The sequence below is a fragment of the Chrysochloris asiatica genome, unplaced genomic scaffold, assembly GCF_000296735.1.
Source record: "Chrysochloris asiatica unplaced genomic scaffold, ChrAsi1.0 scaffold00105, whole genome shotgun sequence".
Classification (NCBI taxonomy): Eukaryota; Metazoa; Chordata; class Mammalia; order Afrosoricida; family Chrysochloridae; genus Chrysochloris; species Chrysochloris asiatica.
This window is the reverse complement of record NW_006408623.1, coordinates 1,256,249-1,271,328: the sequence shown is the minus strand read 5'-3', so window position 1 is coordinate 1,271,328 and position 15,080 is coordinate 1,256,249. Positions and strand designations below refer to the sequence as shown.

The window sequence follows — 15,080 nt, the reverse complement described above, 5'->3', positions numbered from 1 at the left end:
TCTAGTCCTCTGTGGCTATGTCATTGTCTCTGGGTCCAGGAGTTTCCAGATCTTGCCACACTGCTGGACAACCAGGTCTCCACCTGGGCTCACAAGGGTCTATTGTACGTTGTAGGGCTTAGCTTGCAGCTTCATTGCTGTTTTTCCCTCACTTCCCCTTATCGGTGACAAACATGGTCACCAATCAGAGCACATATCTGCTCGTGCATTCCCATTGAGTTTTAGTCTTGGAAGGGGGTTTTCCCTGAGTGGACCCAACCACTTGCCTTGATGTCTCCTGGGCGAGCAACTTGCTTGTTCTTGTAGTAATCAGTCGGACTGCCTTCATTGTTTTGTGTTTTTCCTGTTGGTCTTTAAAGAAGCATCTTCTGTTCTTCTAGCTGCTCTAGGCTGTTCTGCTTGTCTTTTCAAGTGGAAATTTCCCACCTTAGAAGATTCTGGATGGAGTTGAGGATTCCACCTATGATCTTATGTAACACAGAGGCTCTGCAGGAAGGCTCCTTTACTGGGCACATTGTAGCCTTATTTTAGGTATTCCAATGAGTTATAGGCAGAAGACGGATTTACAAGCTTTCTATAGTGATATTTCTGGATATCCCTTCCTCTCCCCCTCAGGTGTCTATTTTATAATGGTATGCCCAGGAAACCAAGATTCAAAAGATAGTCAAGTATCTTAATATTATTTTCCACCATTTGCCCATCCCAACCATGTCTCAATCCCTGTATCCCAGAGCCCTGTTGTTCCAAGGTTGTGCATACATCATTATTTACCTCTGTCCTACTTGGTCCATGCAAACCTGTCTAATTGTTTCCCCATTTGCCTTGTTCTTCCATTCCCCTCCCCCTTCTTGTGTATTGCCCTCCCTCCCTAGCACCCAAATGATCCTGTGTCTAGTCCCTACCCTGTGCTCTACCTTCCCCTCCCTCCCATTACCCTACCCCCCATATCCCATAATCAGCAAAGTATCCCCCCTTTCCCCTTTAGTATGGGTTCTTTTTCTTAGTCTTATATAGCAGTGGTCCTATGCAGTATTTCTCCTTTTGTGACTGACTATTTTCACTCAACATAATGTCCTCAAGGTTCATCCATGTTATGCAGTGGCTTGCAGCTTCCTTGTTATTCTTCAAGGTAACATAATATTCCATTGTGTGTATGTACCACAGTTTGTTTATCCATTCTTCAGTTGATGGACACTTAGGCTGTCTCCATCTTTTTGCCATTGTAAACAGTGCTGCTATGAACATTGATGTGCATATATCTACTTGTGTTATGGATCATATTTCTTGAGGATAAATACCAAGTAGAGGAATTGATGGATCATAAGGTATTTCTATTTCCAACCTTCTGAGGAAGTGCCATATTGCTTTCCAGAGAGGTTGGACCATTTTGCAATCCCACCAGCAATGCAGAAGCGTCCCAGTCTCTCCATATCCTTGCCAGCATTTATTTACTTTTTTGATCTTTGCTGTTATTGCTGGTGTGAGATGATATCTCATTGTTGTTTTGATTTGTATCTCTCTAATGGTTAGTCATCGTGAACATTTCTTCACATGTTTGTTGGCTGCCTGGATCTCCTCCTTGGTGAAGTGTCTGTTCATGTCCTGTGCCCATTTTTTAATTGGGTCCGAGGAGCTTCTTGGACACACAGGCTTGATTCCACCCTTAGGTGATTGGTATGTCAGGGCTGGACTCTCAATGTGGTGCTGTAGGATCAGCACTGGTCTGTAAACCACAAGATCGGCAGTTTAAACCCACCAGCTGCTCCCTGGAAACCATATACAGGGTCTCTATGACTCGATGGCACTTAACAACAATGATGTATTTGGGCTGGGGCGTGGACATCTGCGTGTTGGGTAAATGCTGGTGTCTCAGATGGAAGTGGTACAGGCTGATTTCAGGGGCTCCTTCTAGCTGGGATGTCAGGTGACCTCAGGGACCAGCCTGTGAACCTCAGACAGTCTGCTGGAATCACTGCCTTGGAGCCTCCTTCTGTTTGTGCAGATGCCCCAGAGCTGACCTGATACGCTGTTTGTGTGTCTGGTTTCAGATCACACGGCCCAATAGATGTGCACAGAGCATTCAACCCAACAACAGCACAATACACATTCTTTTCCAGTGCACATGGAACATTCTCCAGAATAGACCATGTTTTAGGTCACAAAGCAAATCTCCATAAGTTTACAAATATCAAAATACTACAAAGCATCTTTTGAGACCACAATGCTATCAAATTACAAATCAACAATAGGAAGACCAAGGAAATCAAGTCAAATACATGGAAACTGAATAACACCCTGCTGAAAAGCGACTGGGTAGTAGAAGAAATTAAACGTGAATTCACAAAGTTCCTAGAAATAAATCAGAATGAAAACACAATATACCAAAATCTTTGGGACACAGAGAAAGCGGTGCTAAGAGGACAATTTATTGCAATAAGTGCACACATCCAAAAAGAAGAAAGAACCAAAATTAACACATTAACACGGCATCTACAACAATTAGAAACAGACCAACAGAGGGAACCTACAGCCACCAAAAGAAAAGAAATAATAAAGATTAGAGCAGAAATAAATGAAATAGAAAACAGAAAAACTATAGAAACAATCAATAGGACAAGAAGCTGGTTCTTTGAAAGGATTAACAAAATCGACAGGCCATCGGCAAACCTAACAAAAGAAAAGAGGGAGAAGACACAAATAACATGCATAAGAAACAACATGGCGACGTCACAACGGAACCGAAGGTAATCAAAAGGATAATAACAGAATACTATGAAGAGTTGTATGCCAACAAATTTGAAAACTTAGAAGAGATGGATACATTTTTAGATAAAGAGATCACACAGTCCAGTGTGAGTGAGCTCTGGGGAAACCCTGGAGGAGTGGAGGGTGGATGGACCAACCCAGTCCTGGTTTGCAGGGAGAGGTTCTGGAGGAGAGGGACCACCTCGTCTCTCCTGCTAGGCTCTGGGGCAGCCATGTCCTGTGATGGTCAGGGTTTGGCCACCAGTCCTGGGCCTCTGAGAGAGTCAGGACTCAGTCTGTAGCCTCCTCCCCTTGCTCTTCTCATTCCGCTTTGGGCTGCAGCCTGGGGGTCCAAAAGACACCCCAGAACAAGGACCGGAATAATCTGTGTTGGGGATGTTGAGAGAAAATGGGGAACAAACAGGGGTGGTTGGAGGTGGAGTTGCAGCTACCCTGAGCCAAGCTCTGTCATTTGTGTAGGCTCAGAATGAGGTTCCCCTACTCCCAGGGCATCTGAGCACCCAGATTCAGCTCAGTGGCATCTCTGATCTACAGGCCCAAAGGGACTGGCAAGTGATAGTCCAACCCTGGGTTTGAGGGTCAGTGTGGTACTGAAGGATAAAGCACTGGACCACAAGGTTGGTGGTTCAAACTCACCAGCCATTCCTTGGAAAGCCTATACAGGGTCATTATGAGTTGGAACCAGCTCTTTGGCACTAACAACAACAACAACAACAATGACAACTGTCCCCATGCTAGGTAGAGAGGCTGCTTAAAAATATTCATGTTGGAATCTTGGGAGCCCATGAGTGCATCAGGTTACCTGTCATAAAGGACTTTTTAGATGTGATTAAGGTTACAAGATTTACAAAAGATGATCATTGTGGGTGATTTGAGTGGGCCCAATCCAGTCACCAAAACCCAAATCAAACCCACTGAGTCAATTCTACCTCATAGTGACTCTATCTAGCAGACAGACTAGAACTGTCCCATAGGGTTTCCAAAGCTATACACCGTTACTGAAGCAAACAGCTTTGTCCCACCTTTCTCAGAGGAGCAACGGATGGATTTGAATTACCGACCTTGTGGTTAGCAGCCCAATACTTAACACTGCCAGGGCTCCTAATCCAATCACATGAGCCCTTAAAAAGCAGAGACCTAGCCAGCAATCTCAATTCTTTGTGTCCACCCAGAAGAAGTGAAGGCAGAAACGCAAACAGGGACGCACATGCCAGTGTTCAGTGGAGCACGTTTCACCAGCGCTACAAAGTGGGAACGGCTGAAAGGTCCATCAGCAAGATGATGGAGAAACAAAATGTGGTCTAGAGCCACACAGTGGAAGATGACTTAGTCTTAAAGCGAGATGAAGTTCTGGTACACAACCCAACGTGGACAGAACTTGAAAACATCACATTGAATGAAATAAGTCAGGTCCAATAGGATTCATACTGTGTAGGCTCTCTCTCTCTCTTTTTTTCTTAAATGTTTTATTGTGAATTATGTGATAGTTTACATGGGAGAACATTCGTTTTACATTCATTCTATTGTATATCATTGCCATGGTTACAATCCCCTCCATGCAATCCTTCCCTGTACCCCGCAGGTCTTCAGCACACAGTTGCTCTCCCTCTCTGGATCTAAACTCTACAGCTGTTCCATCGCTCCACGTCATCATCTCTGGCTCCATTCCAGGCATCACTGCTTCTCTGGGTAGGGTCCTGCTCTCTGCTCTTCTCCCTTGATGGTCCTAGGGACCTCCGCTCCTAGACTGAAAAGTTAATCACTCCCCTCCTTGCTATAAAACGTCCACCTTTACATTTCCGACCCTCACAATCAGTTCTGATAACAGTTATTCACTATTGTATCACAAGAGACCCGTCTGCATTTCATTGCATCAGCCCCGCCTAGTCAGATTGAATACTACTCACTGGAGATTCTACCTTCCTCCAGGCCCTCTGGATCTAGGTTCCCTCTTGAAAGCTTATAAGCCAGTCACTTCTTGCCTTTGTAGCTCCCTGCCCCCCATTTTGGGTAGCCAATGTCCAAGTTGTGTGTAGGCTCTCTCTTATACGGAATAAGGAAATAACATCATTCGTGGTGACAAGGGTGGGGGAAGGGGGCTTTGATTGCATGTTAATGGCAGTGTAATCATTTGTAAAATACTAGTGAGAAGCAGATACACAACATGAAGAATGGAATCTGTATGTAGAGAGTGTTGAATGGGTGACTGTCTTACTGTGTAGATTCATATCTTCACCATAAAAAAAAACAAATTGCTAAAAGGAAGGAAAGAGAGAAAGCAGAGCCTGTTCTCTGATTGGAGGCAGGAGACTGGGTGGGAAGAGATGAAAGATATCAGAGAGACAAGAGTCTGAGAGGGGCGTGATGACTTGCTACCTCTGCACCACAGAGCCCACGTATTGGCCCCAGAGATGCTTCGGGAACTCATGAAAAGCATGAGAAGGAATGCTGGAAGCTTCTAGCTGATGGCCAGGGAGGACATGGGTACCTCAGTCCTACAACCACAAGTGTCCCTAGAGGATGTGGTGATGATCACTGATTGTGAGACCTGGTTGGGTTGGATTCCTAACCTACAGACCTTGGAGACACTAGCAGGAGACTGTTTTAAGCCACTCAGTTGATGTTAATTTGTCACAATGGCAGCAGAAGGCAGAAACAGTGCCCTTTCTCCCACAGAGGTCTGTGGGCTATCCAAGGGTGGAGGGTACTGCCCGGTGGAGTTCCCGGACAGACCCTGCAGGGGCCCTTGGTCTGTGGCCTGCTCTGTGGATGGCACCCTTGGGCTCTGGATGGTGGCCTCCTGATTACTCCACTCTCTTTCTCACCTAACAGCTACTACCCCTCTCTGAGATGGGAGGAGGGGTCCTCCAAGGTCACCGGGGCCTACCACCATGGAAACATCACTCCTCTGGTGTCTGGCTGGGGCCTCCGGAGTTTCTCACCAGGATCATGGGGAACCTGGGCAAGAGGGGCTGATGAGGGGACAGCCCCCTGGGCAGTGGGGCAGCAGGCTGGGAGCTTCTCCTATTGGCCTGCAGACCTTGAGTAACTCTTTTCTCATCTTTGAGTCACATTTCTTCACCTGTAAAATGACGGGATGGGACAACAGGCCTTGACGATTCCTTTAAACTCTAAACTCTGGGGAAGTCTGAGGGCTGCATCCGAAGACAGTCCAGGGGAGAGGGACTCCAGCACCTGCCCCAGGACCCGGTGAACTGACCTTCCGGCCGGGAAGGGAGGGGTGCAGGGAGGGCGGGGCCGGCCTCGGGTGCCCGCCCAGCTCCGGGCGCGCCCCTGCCTGCCCTGCCCCGCCGCGGGCCGCTCACACCCAGTGCCGGCGCCCTGCGCGCCCCTGTCCCGCTGTCTGCGCCGCCGGCCACCGCTACCTGTCCCTGCCGGGTGCCGAGGGGGCATGGCTCGCCGGGGCGTCGCCGCGCTGGCGATGACCCTCGCGCTCCTGGCGGCGACCCTGGCTTGGGCAGGGACCCAGGCTTCGATACTCGAGGACGCGGACTACGACGTGCAGGAGACCTGGAGCCGGGAGCCCTACTACACACACCCGGAGCCTGAGCCGGAGCTCTTCTCGACGCCGGTGTCTCCAGGGACCAGGGAGGAGGGGCGCGAGCCGCCTGCGCCCAAACCGCCCAAGAAGGCGACCAAGCCCAAGAAGAGGCCCAAGAAAAAGTTGGCTCCTGTGACGCCGCCTCCAGGTGAGAGTTCTGCGTTGGGCCCGGCGCTGGTGCCGAGGGATGTTGGTGTCTCTGCTAGGGTTTGCAGCTGGGAGTGGGTTGAGGGGGACTGCATTGAGGGAGCCCGTGGCTTCCCCTTGGCGTCCTGTGCTTCTGGAGACATCATTTGCCCATGGCTTGCCCTCCAAACTCCCCAGAACTCAAACGTGAAACTCACTTCCTTACCCCTAGTTCCCGCCAGGGTGGCAGCGGAGTTGTGTCCTTGGGCAGCTGCCTGGCTCCTTGGACCCAGATTTATTGGATACACGATCTTTGGGCTGTTTTCACAGCGCATTTTCTTGGGTGTTTCCTATCCTGTTTTGGGAACGGCAGGCTTTCTTGGGCAGAGTGGCTTTTGGGGGTAAAGCTCAGCAAGTAGGATTTTACCCAGCCTCCACCCCTCGGATTCCTTGTCTCCCCCTTTGGGACCGGAAGGCACAGCCTTCCCGGTCCTCATATCTCTGTGACTGGACTGGGCAGGACTCGGGGGCATGGGCTCAGAGAACTGCAGGGTGGTCAGGGAGCTCCTGGTAGCCTGAGGTGCCCAGTCTCCCTTCCCTCTGTCCAAGCCTTGAAGAACTGACTTCCAATCCGCCCTTGGGAATCAGAAACTTTTAATTGTTCCAAACTTTCTTTACTCACTTGCAAGGGGGCTGCATCCTAGTATTTCAAGACTGGGGTTAAGCAAGCAGGACTGTGGTCAGATTCTCCTCAAGGGAGACATTTGTGCCTGCTGAGGCATTCCTGGCTTAGGTGGACTGCTCTTTGTTCCCAGGAAACCTGAAAGTCTGTTGCAATCTCAGAAGGAGAGAGGTGGAGCTGGGGCCCCTAGTGGCAGGTCCCCCTCTGGAGCCCCCTTGGCGCATCCACAGGGTTGCCCCTGCTTCAATTTGTGGACAGCTCTGACAATAATATGAGTTGTGGAACCCTCAGCATCCAGAATTTCTAAATCCAATGCACTGTTGAGTTTGTTTGTTGGCTTTGGAGTGAATGGGTTATGGGAATTAAAAATTGCAAAGGCAAGACGGGGAAGAGGCACGTATACTTGTGACTGTATAGAAGCTTTAGGTAAAACTCTCTCGTCTGATTCTCCCCATGGCTCCCAGGGGAAGGGTGCTTGTTTCTTCACAGATGAGGAACCTGAGGTGTAGGCAGTGGGGGTAATCCGCTCAGTACCCTTCCACAGAGTCCTTGTGTGCTTTTGAACACAGGCATTTTTTTCCGGTTGAGTGTTTGATTTGCGTCTGAGTGTGTTGAGTTTTTCTGGTTCTTGGTGCCTGTTGTGCATTTAGCACAGGACTGGCTGGGTGCAGTGGAGTGGGCTGCGGGGACGGCGGGAGGTTGTGGTGTTCACAGAAGGTGGTGGTAGCAGGAAGCTGGTGGCGATAACAGCTTGCTCTTGGCTACTAAACTAAAGGCTCCTAACCACTCCTGGTGTGATGCTGTGGATCAGCACTGGACTTCGGACCACAGGGTTGGCAGTTCAAACCCATCAACTGCTCCTTGGAAACACTATGAGTTGGAACCAACATGATGGCACTTAACAACAACCACTAGCCATTCAGTGGATCGGGGGCGGAGGGATGAATTTACTGAAGTGAAACAAGAGAAAAGGCATGTGTGTGGAGGGCCATGTGCAGATGAGGAGGGGCTGCTACACCAACCAGCTGTGCCCCTCCAATAGCCTCCAGAGCTGCAACCCACCCAGCCTCTGGCTGTCACCTAGATTGCTGATCCCCAAACTGAAAACAGGACCTTGGAGACTCCAGAACCCCCCTCAGAGGCTGGGATTGGGGGACCTCCTGGGGAGCTGGCCTCCTCTTAGGCTCAGCATGAATTTCTGTTGAATCTGGGGAGCCTTTTAGAGTACCTCAACTTCGACAAGTCACGTTTAATGCTGAACTCACACTTTCAACTCTGGTCCCTTTAATTTGGGGGTTTGGCCAACAGAACCTTCCACCCTGGACCCCAAATGTGGTGATTGGTTTAAGACTAGCTGTAGTTTAAGGAACTGGTGGCTCCATTTAGGTTCTGTGCACAACGTCATAGCCAGAAACCAGTTGCATCAAATCTGACTCATAGCTACCCCAGTATGTCAGGGTACGACTTTCCACAAGGTTTTCCATGGCTGATTTTTCTGAAGTAGACCGCCAGGCCTTTCTTCCTAGGTGCATTTGCCTGGTCACATGTACCCCCTGCAGACTCCGTGATACCATGAATGAGTCTATAAGTCACTTACCTCCGTATTGGAGTGTATCATAAGCTGGGTTTGTCTTAGCAATTTTGGAAGGCAGGTATAGAGGAAAGAACATCTTGCCATGGTCCCGGGTGCTTGTAAAATTGGGACGTGACTTTGCTGGCCAGACGGTGCGTGTTGATGCCAGGCAATGTTCTAGGTGCTGAGGTGTGAGTAAAGGGCTCGGTTTAGAGATGAAAAAGAATGCAAGGGCACCTGAAGCGAATTCAGAAGCATTCCAGGTACAGCACATTTTGTAGGTAAGAAGGTGTTTCCCAGGAAAACTTGATCATGTGTGGAAGTTGGGCCCAGGGGAAGATGGAAGATGATGCTCTGTGTGGCGGCTCCTGGGGGATCTTCCTTGTGGCTCCATCACGGACACACATCTTCTGATCCATCAAGAGACAGAATCCACTTCCCCAGGTGAATGGTCCTCCATTTATTTAGCTCTTTTTGGTTCAGCTTAGGACTTCCTACATTTCTGCATTTAGAATTGTTATGGGGTTAGGGAGTAAGCCTTGGTTTTCATTATATTAGGGTGAAGAATAGATAAAGGACATTTTTGGACTTGCAAGTGGATTTTGAGTGGCCTTACTTTGCACGTCATCTCCAAACGGATGTTCTTGCTTTGTATCCATACTCTTTTTAGAGAATAAAATGGAATTGAGAAATAAATACAAGTTACATAACTCAGCTACCTTTCTCCCCTCTTGAGAATGAGAAAGGAACCCTGGCAGCACTGTGGTGAAGTCCTCAGCTGCTATCCAAAAGGTTGGCAGTTTGGATCCACCAATCTTTCTTCGGGAGAAAGATGTGGCAGTCAGCTTCTGTAAAGATTACAGTCTTGGAGACCCAGTGCAGCACTTATAGTCTGTCATAGCGTCTCAATGGTTGGAATCCAATCGCCCGGCAGTGGGTTGGGTTTCTGAAGAAACAAAATAACCAACAAGACTCCCACAAGGCCACTTGGATTTTCTCTCCCCCTCCTTTGTGACTTGCTTTAGACGTAGGGTCAGATGTGCAGCTTTTCCATTTGGGTTTCTGTTGATTACATTATCCACTGCTTTCTTCCAGGACTGGTAAGTATGCGTCCTGTTGGAATATGTGCCCGCCCTCGAGCATTGTCATCCGGAGTTGAGTCCTGGAATTTGCAGAGTGGGCAGCGGAGCCTGCTTATTTGTGTCTCTGTGCCCAGAATTGGCTCTGGGTGCATAGCGAGTTTGCATTTTGTACAGTATTGCCCCAGTCACAGGGGAAAAGAACCAGAGAGTTGCTATCTGAGCATATTTGGTTGTAAACAAAGCCCTTTCTATTGTGTGTGACACAGCCAGTTGGTGGCAAAGTCTTTACTTCAAGCTTTGCTTCTGATGGAAGTGTCTCTGCCTAGGTTCAGGAGAAGGCCTTTATCAAGCGTATATTGCAGTCTGCTTTACGAAGCAATGGCAGTGCTGTTGGCATCTAAGATTCTAACAAGCAGTTCTCCCGACAGACATCTTATCATATGCTCACCATACAGGATCCTGAGCCCAGATAAACTCCCCAGGGAAACTCCTGAGGGAAATAGGAAGGAAAGAACGCTTTGTAAAAAAAAAAAAGAAAGAAAGAAAAAAGGGCATTTTGTGCACATCAGCAAGCAGCTTCCCAAGACACCACCTCCTTTTCCAGAATGCTTTCCAAAGTCAACTGTTCCTGCTGGTACATCTCAGCCTGCCTGTGCTGTGCCCACGGTTCCAGACCAGGGCTCATCATGTGTGAAGGATAAAGGGGAGTGGCAAGGGGGGTGCCCTCCTAGTTTCCAATGCAGGGATGATGGGTTGGGGCATCCGTGTATTGGGGTATTGTGTTTCTTCAAAATAGCCACCATGTTTGTAGTGGGTTCTGCCAGATCTCATGGTGGATAGTTCTGCATGCTGAGACAGTGGTGTTCTGACCCCCTGAAGCCTGCGCGACTGAGGAGTGCCTTTCTGGATGCCTCTAGGTACTGAGGAGTGCCCAGGATGCCGAACTCTCAGGCTTGGCATTGCCCACAATGAGCCCCCGTACCCTCATTGTTCCTTTCCATCTCTGCGTCTGCTCTGGGGGAATGGAGCCGTGAAGTGTCTGTCTTTGGAGAATCACAGGGAAGGGCAGTTTCTCTCTCTGGCTTGTGCCAGTCAGCTAGCTCCCCATTGGGCATCATGAGGAGGTGGGCGTGGCATAACCCTTGTCAGATGTTGACTTTAGAGTCTCACATCCCAGCTATGTGTTCAATCTTTGGTTCATGTACATCACGTTTGGTGTTGTTGTAAAGTGCTGTTGAGTTTGTTCCAATTCATAGTGACCCTGTATAGGGTTTCTTGGGCTGCAAATCGTGGGAGCAGACAGCCTCAGCTTTCTCCCATGGAGCTGCTGGTGGCTTGGAACCACTGACCTTATGGTTCACAGTCCAGTGTTTATCCTGTTAGGTGTTAAGTTTGTTCAGGATTCTGAGAGAGCAGGTCACCATTTGGCTCTGCCCCAAAAGGGCACTTGAGTCTTGTCCAGACTGAGGCCCCTCACTGCCTTGGAAACCCTATACAGCATCGCTATGAGTCCGGACTGACTTGACAGCACTCAACAACAACAACAACACTCCTCAAGGCAGATGAGGTCAGATGTCCTCTCAAACTTTGGGGACAGCTCAGAAGTGGCTTCTTCCATTCCTCAGTGCTCCGCAGAATAGTCTGAGTCCTGGGACTCCCATGTGGATCCTGCTCAGAAGGGCAGCCGGGGCCACTTTCCCTTCATCCCTGTTTCACTCTCTTCCAATCCTCATGGGAACTTTTGGACATCACCTTCCAGATGGATGGCTGTGCCCACAACCTGGTCTCAGGCTCTGTTTCCTGGCAGCCTTCAAACAAAGACCAACAAGTTCCAATCATGACTGTACATACCCTCTACTGCTTGGGTTATGGTGCCTCTTTAAAGGCAGAAGGCACTTGCCACCAAGTCATTTGTGATCCATGGTGATCCCATATGTATCAGAGGCTAGCAGAAGTAGATCACCAGGACTTTCTTCTGAGGTACCTCTGGGGTGGACTTGAACCTCCAACCTTTCAGTTAGCAGTTGAGGTGCTAACTGCACCACCCAGGGAGAGGGCTCCTAGGTCAGTGCAGGTCAGGAAGGATGACTGTTGAGGCCTCCGAGCTGACCCCTGCGCCTCCTGCAGTCCGCCTCTCAGGAGTCCCTTGATCCCCAGATACTGGCTTCCCGCCAAGAGCTGCACTGTCCTCAGTAGACAGCCCCAGGCTGTGCTTGGCCCTGCGTGTGCATCCTCCCTGCCATCTGCAGTGCTCTGTTCATCCTGACCACTTCGATTTAGCTCTGTGTGCCCCCTGCAGATGCCCACAGCCTCGCCCTATATGCATGTGTGTGAGCATGTGTGTGCATGCTTGCATGCGACTGTATGGAGGTGTGCATTGTATTTGTGCACATGTGAGTGTGCATGCATGCATATATATGTGTGTAGATTGTGAATGCATGTGCGCATGGGTGTATGTATACTTGAGTGAGTGTCTGGGTGCATGTGTACACAGGCATATGTGTACGTGTGTGTGTGTGCATGTGTGTGTGGTGGCCAAGAAGGCTGTGACTATGAAATCTCGGTGCCTTGAGGCTGCTTCTGGGGTGCTTCCCGAATGCTCTGTGGTCTTAGAGGCTCTTTCCTGAAGCGATTCTTTAACAAGCCGCAGACAGGAGCTGAGAGCCGGGCTGGGGCTGCTCCACCAGACGGGAGGCAGATCTTGCTGGACTGGAATTTCCTGGGAAAACTTCAAATATGTAGGAAAGCATTTCTCAGTTGCTGGGGGGTTGCTACTGTAAGCTCCTTGCATAAAGAAGGGAAAATCATATTCTATGAACTAAGAAGAATTATATTTATCACCGTAGACCAGAATAGAACATGCAGCCCGCGTTGGCAATTCCGTTTGCTACTTTTAAGGAATCCGGTTTTGTCACGCAGCCCAGATGGAGCTGCTGATCTGATTTTGGCGCCTTCTTTTGTTTCTCTGAGCGCTCTTTCCACTTTATTTCGTCTTTCATCTGTACACACCATATGGTGCCTTGCTTCTAAGAGAGGGAGGGGCTGTGAAGCGGAGGCATGGGTGCCGGCAGGCGGCAGGACCTAGATTTAATATCAGCTTCCGGTTCGGCTACTTCCTAGTTCTGCCAGTGATCTTGGTCAGCTCTTCCTCCCTGCCGAGCCTCAGTTTTCTCATCTGTAAAATGTTCTGAATGCACTTTCTTGTCCTCAATGGGAGCTCGCCAGGTTTAAATGTTTAATTGGCGTAAAAATGCCTTGTAAGTTACGAATTCTGTGGTGTTTGTCCAGCAACTGGAATAGTGCTCTGTGAAGTATAATACCTAACCAAACCAAATCTAGTGCTCACTGTGGTCCTACAGGAACAGAGTAGAACAGAGTAGAACCGCTTCCTGGGGTTACCGAGGCCGTAAATCCTTACGGGAACAGACAGCTCTGTCTTTCTCCCTCGGAGTGGCTGGTGGGTTTGAACCACCAACCCTTTGGTTAGAGCCCACTTGTGAAGTGTAAGGGCACAATGATATTAGCAGTGAAAGTGGTGATGTTTATTCAGGGATCACGGCAGGCCAGTTTAGGACAAGATAATGTCCTAAATACAACCACCCCTGAGACAGGCATCCTTGTGTGATTTTCAACAGGTTTGGTCACAGCATCGGTCAGTGATTGGGCGATTACACCTGCCTCTTCCCTCTCTAGGTGGCTGGGCCCCTGCCTGTCGGCCTGTCGTCACTGTGTTCTGTTACCCAGCCCTCTCCGGGTTTCTGTTCCCCATATGCTGCTCCTGGGGACTCAGACTCTTTGGGCTGGCAGTAAACTTGCCTGGCATCTAGGTCTTTATTGGATTTGCAGAGCTGAACTGACAGGTGGGCACTGGGTGCTGAGGGCTTTACCTAGCTTGGCTCCTTAGCACCCATGGTTTGTGTCTGTAGGATGGGTGCTGCAGAGAGGGTGTTCTGGGTATAGTTGGGATGGAATGTTCTTCCCCTGAACTTGGTTTTTTCCTTACCTTGTTTACAAAGCATCTCTTTCTGCTGTATCAGACTCTGTGTTACCAAAGCTTATGCGACTGGTTCTGCAGAAGACCAAGGTCTTCCCAGCCCTTCATGAAATGCTTCCAGGCGAGTTGTCTGTGCAAGTGTTGCAGATTGAGTTGAACCCCCAGAATATATGCTGCAAATTCTAACCCCTATGGAGAAGGAACCCTGGTAATGTAGTGGTTATGTGTTAGACTACTAACTGCAAGGTCAGCAGTTCGAATCTACCAGCAGTTCCATGGGCGAAAGATGAGGTGTTCTGCTCCCTGGATCAACACTTGTCTGCCAACCTCAAGGTCAGCAGTTCAAACCCACCAGTTGACTTGGAAACCGATACAGGGTCATTATGAGTCAGAACCAACTCGACAGCATGCCACCACCACTACCACCACGCCTGTGGAGGAGACCTGGTGTGGCGCTGTAGGGTAAGCACTGGACTGCTAACAGCAAGATTAGCAGTCCAACCCACCAGCCACTCCTAGGAAACCCTGTATCATGATTGCTGTCAATTATAATAGACCTGAGAGTCATAGACAACAACAACAACAAATGCCTGTGGGTGTGATCCCACTTGGAAACAGGATTTTCTTTGTTATGTCAGGGTGTGTCCTAAAGCCATCACTCCTGAGATCTAAACCAGCCGATTAGGCATAGCTACAAGCAAGCGGAGATGCAGGGAGAGAGCTGCCCGTATCCCGTGATGGTCACCAAGAAGGAAGAGACGGAAGCTGAAAAGAGACAAGGACCTTCCCCCAGCAAGCCTTCCCTGAAGCTGGTGTCTGAGTGCAGACTTCCAGCCTCCTCAGCTGTGAGAAGGAATTCTAGGGTAAACACTGGACCACTAACCATAGGGTTGGAGGTTCAAACCCACTAGTAGCTCCTTGGAAACCCTAGACAGGGTCGCTATGAGATGGCACTTAACAACAACAACAAATGGTGAGGAAAAGAATTCCTGTTCTTGAAAGCTGTCATGTGTGGAGTTTCTGCTCCAGTAGTACCAAGGAACAAGAACAGAGCTTTCTGGAGGATGTTCTTGCTCTGGGAACGTGGCTGCAGTGGGCTGTGTCCAGACCCTCGGGATCAGTCTTACTCCTGCTGGAGACACTTCAGCTTGTGATTTTCAGCTTGGATCAAAAATTAAAGACACCCAGCAGGCACCCTGGAAGTATAACTGGGAGATGTTTGGGCTGATAATGCCTCTTGCATTGTTGTTGTTGAGTGCTGTTCAGTTGCTTTTGAATTATGTTGTTGTTGTTGT

At 49.2% G+C, this 15,080-nt stretch overlaps 1 protein-coding gene across 1 annotated transcript in view; it reads left to right on the top strand.

Moving 5' to 3' along the window:
• The first annotated feature begins 6,178 nt into the window (after positions 1–6,178).
• CPXM2 (carboxypeptidase X (M14 family), member 2) overlaps positions 6,179–15,080 on the top strand; it is a 135,026-nt gene continuing 126,124 nt past the window's right edge. The window contains exon 1 of the mRNA XM_006867463.1: positions 6,179–6,476. Within this exon, the coding sequence (XP_006867525.1) occupies positions 6,179–6,476 (298 nt within the window). The remainder of the gene's footprint in view (positions 6,477–15,080) is intronic.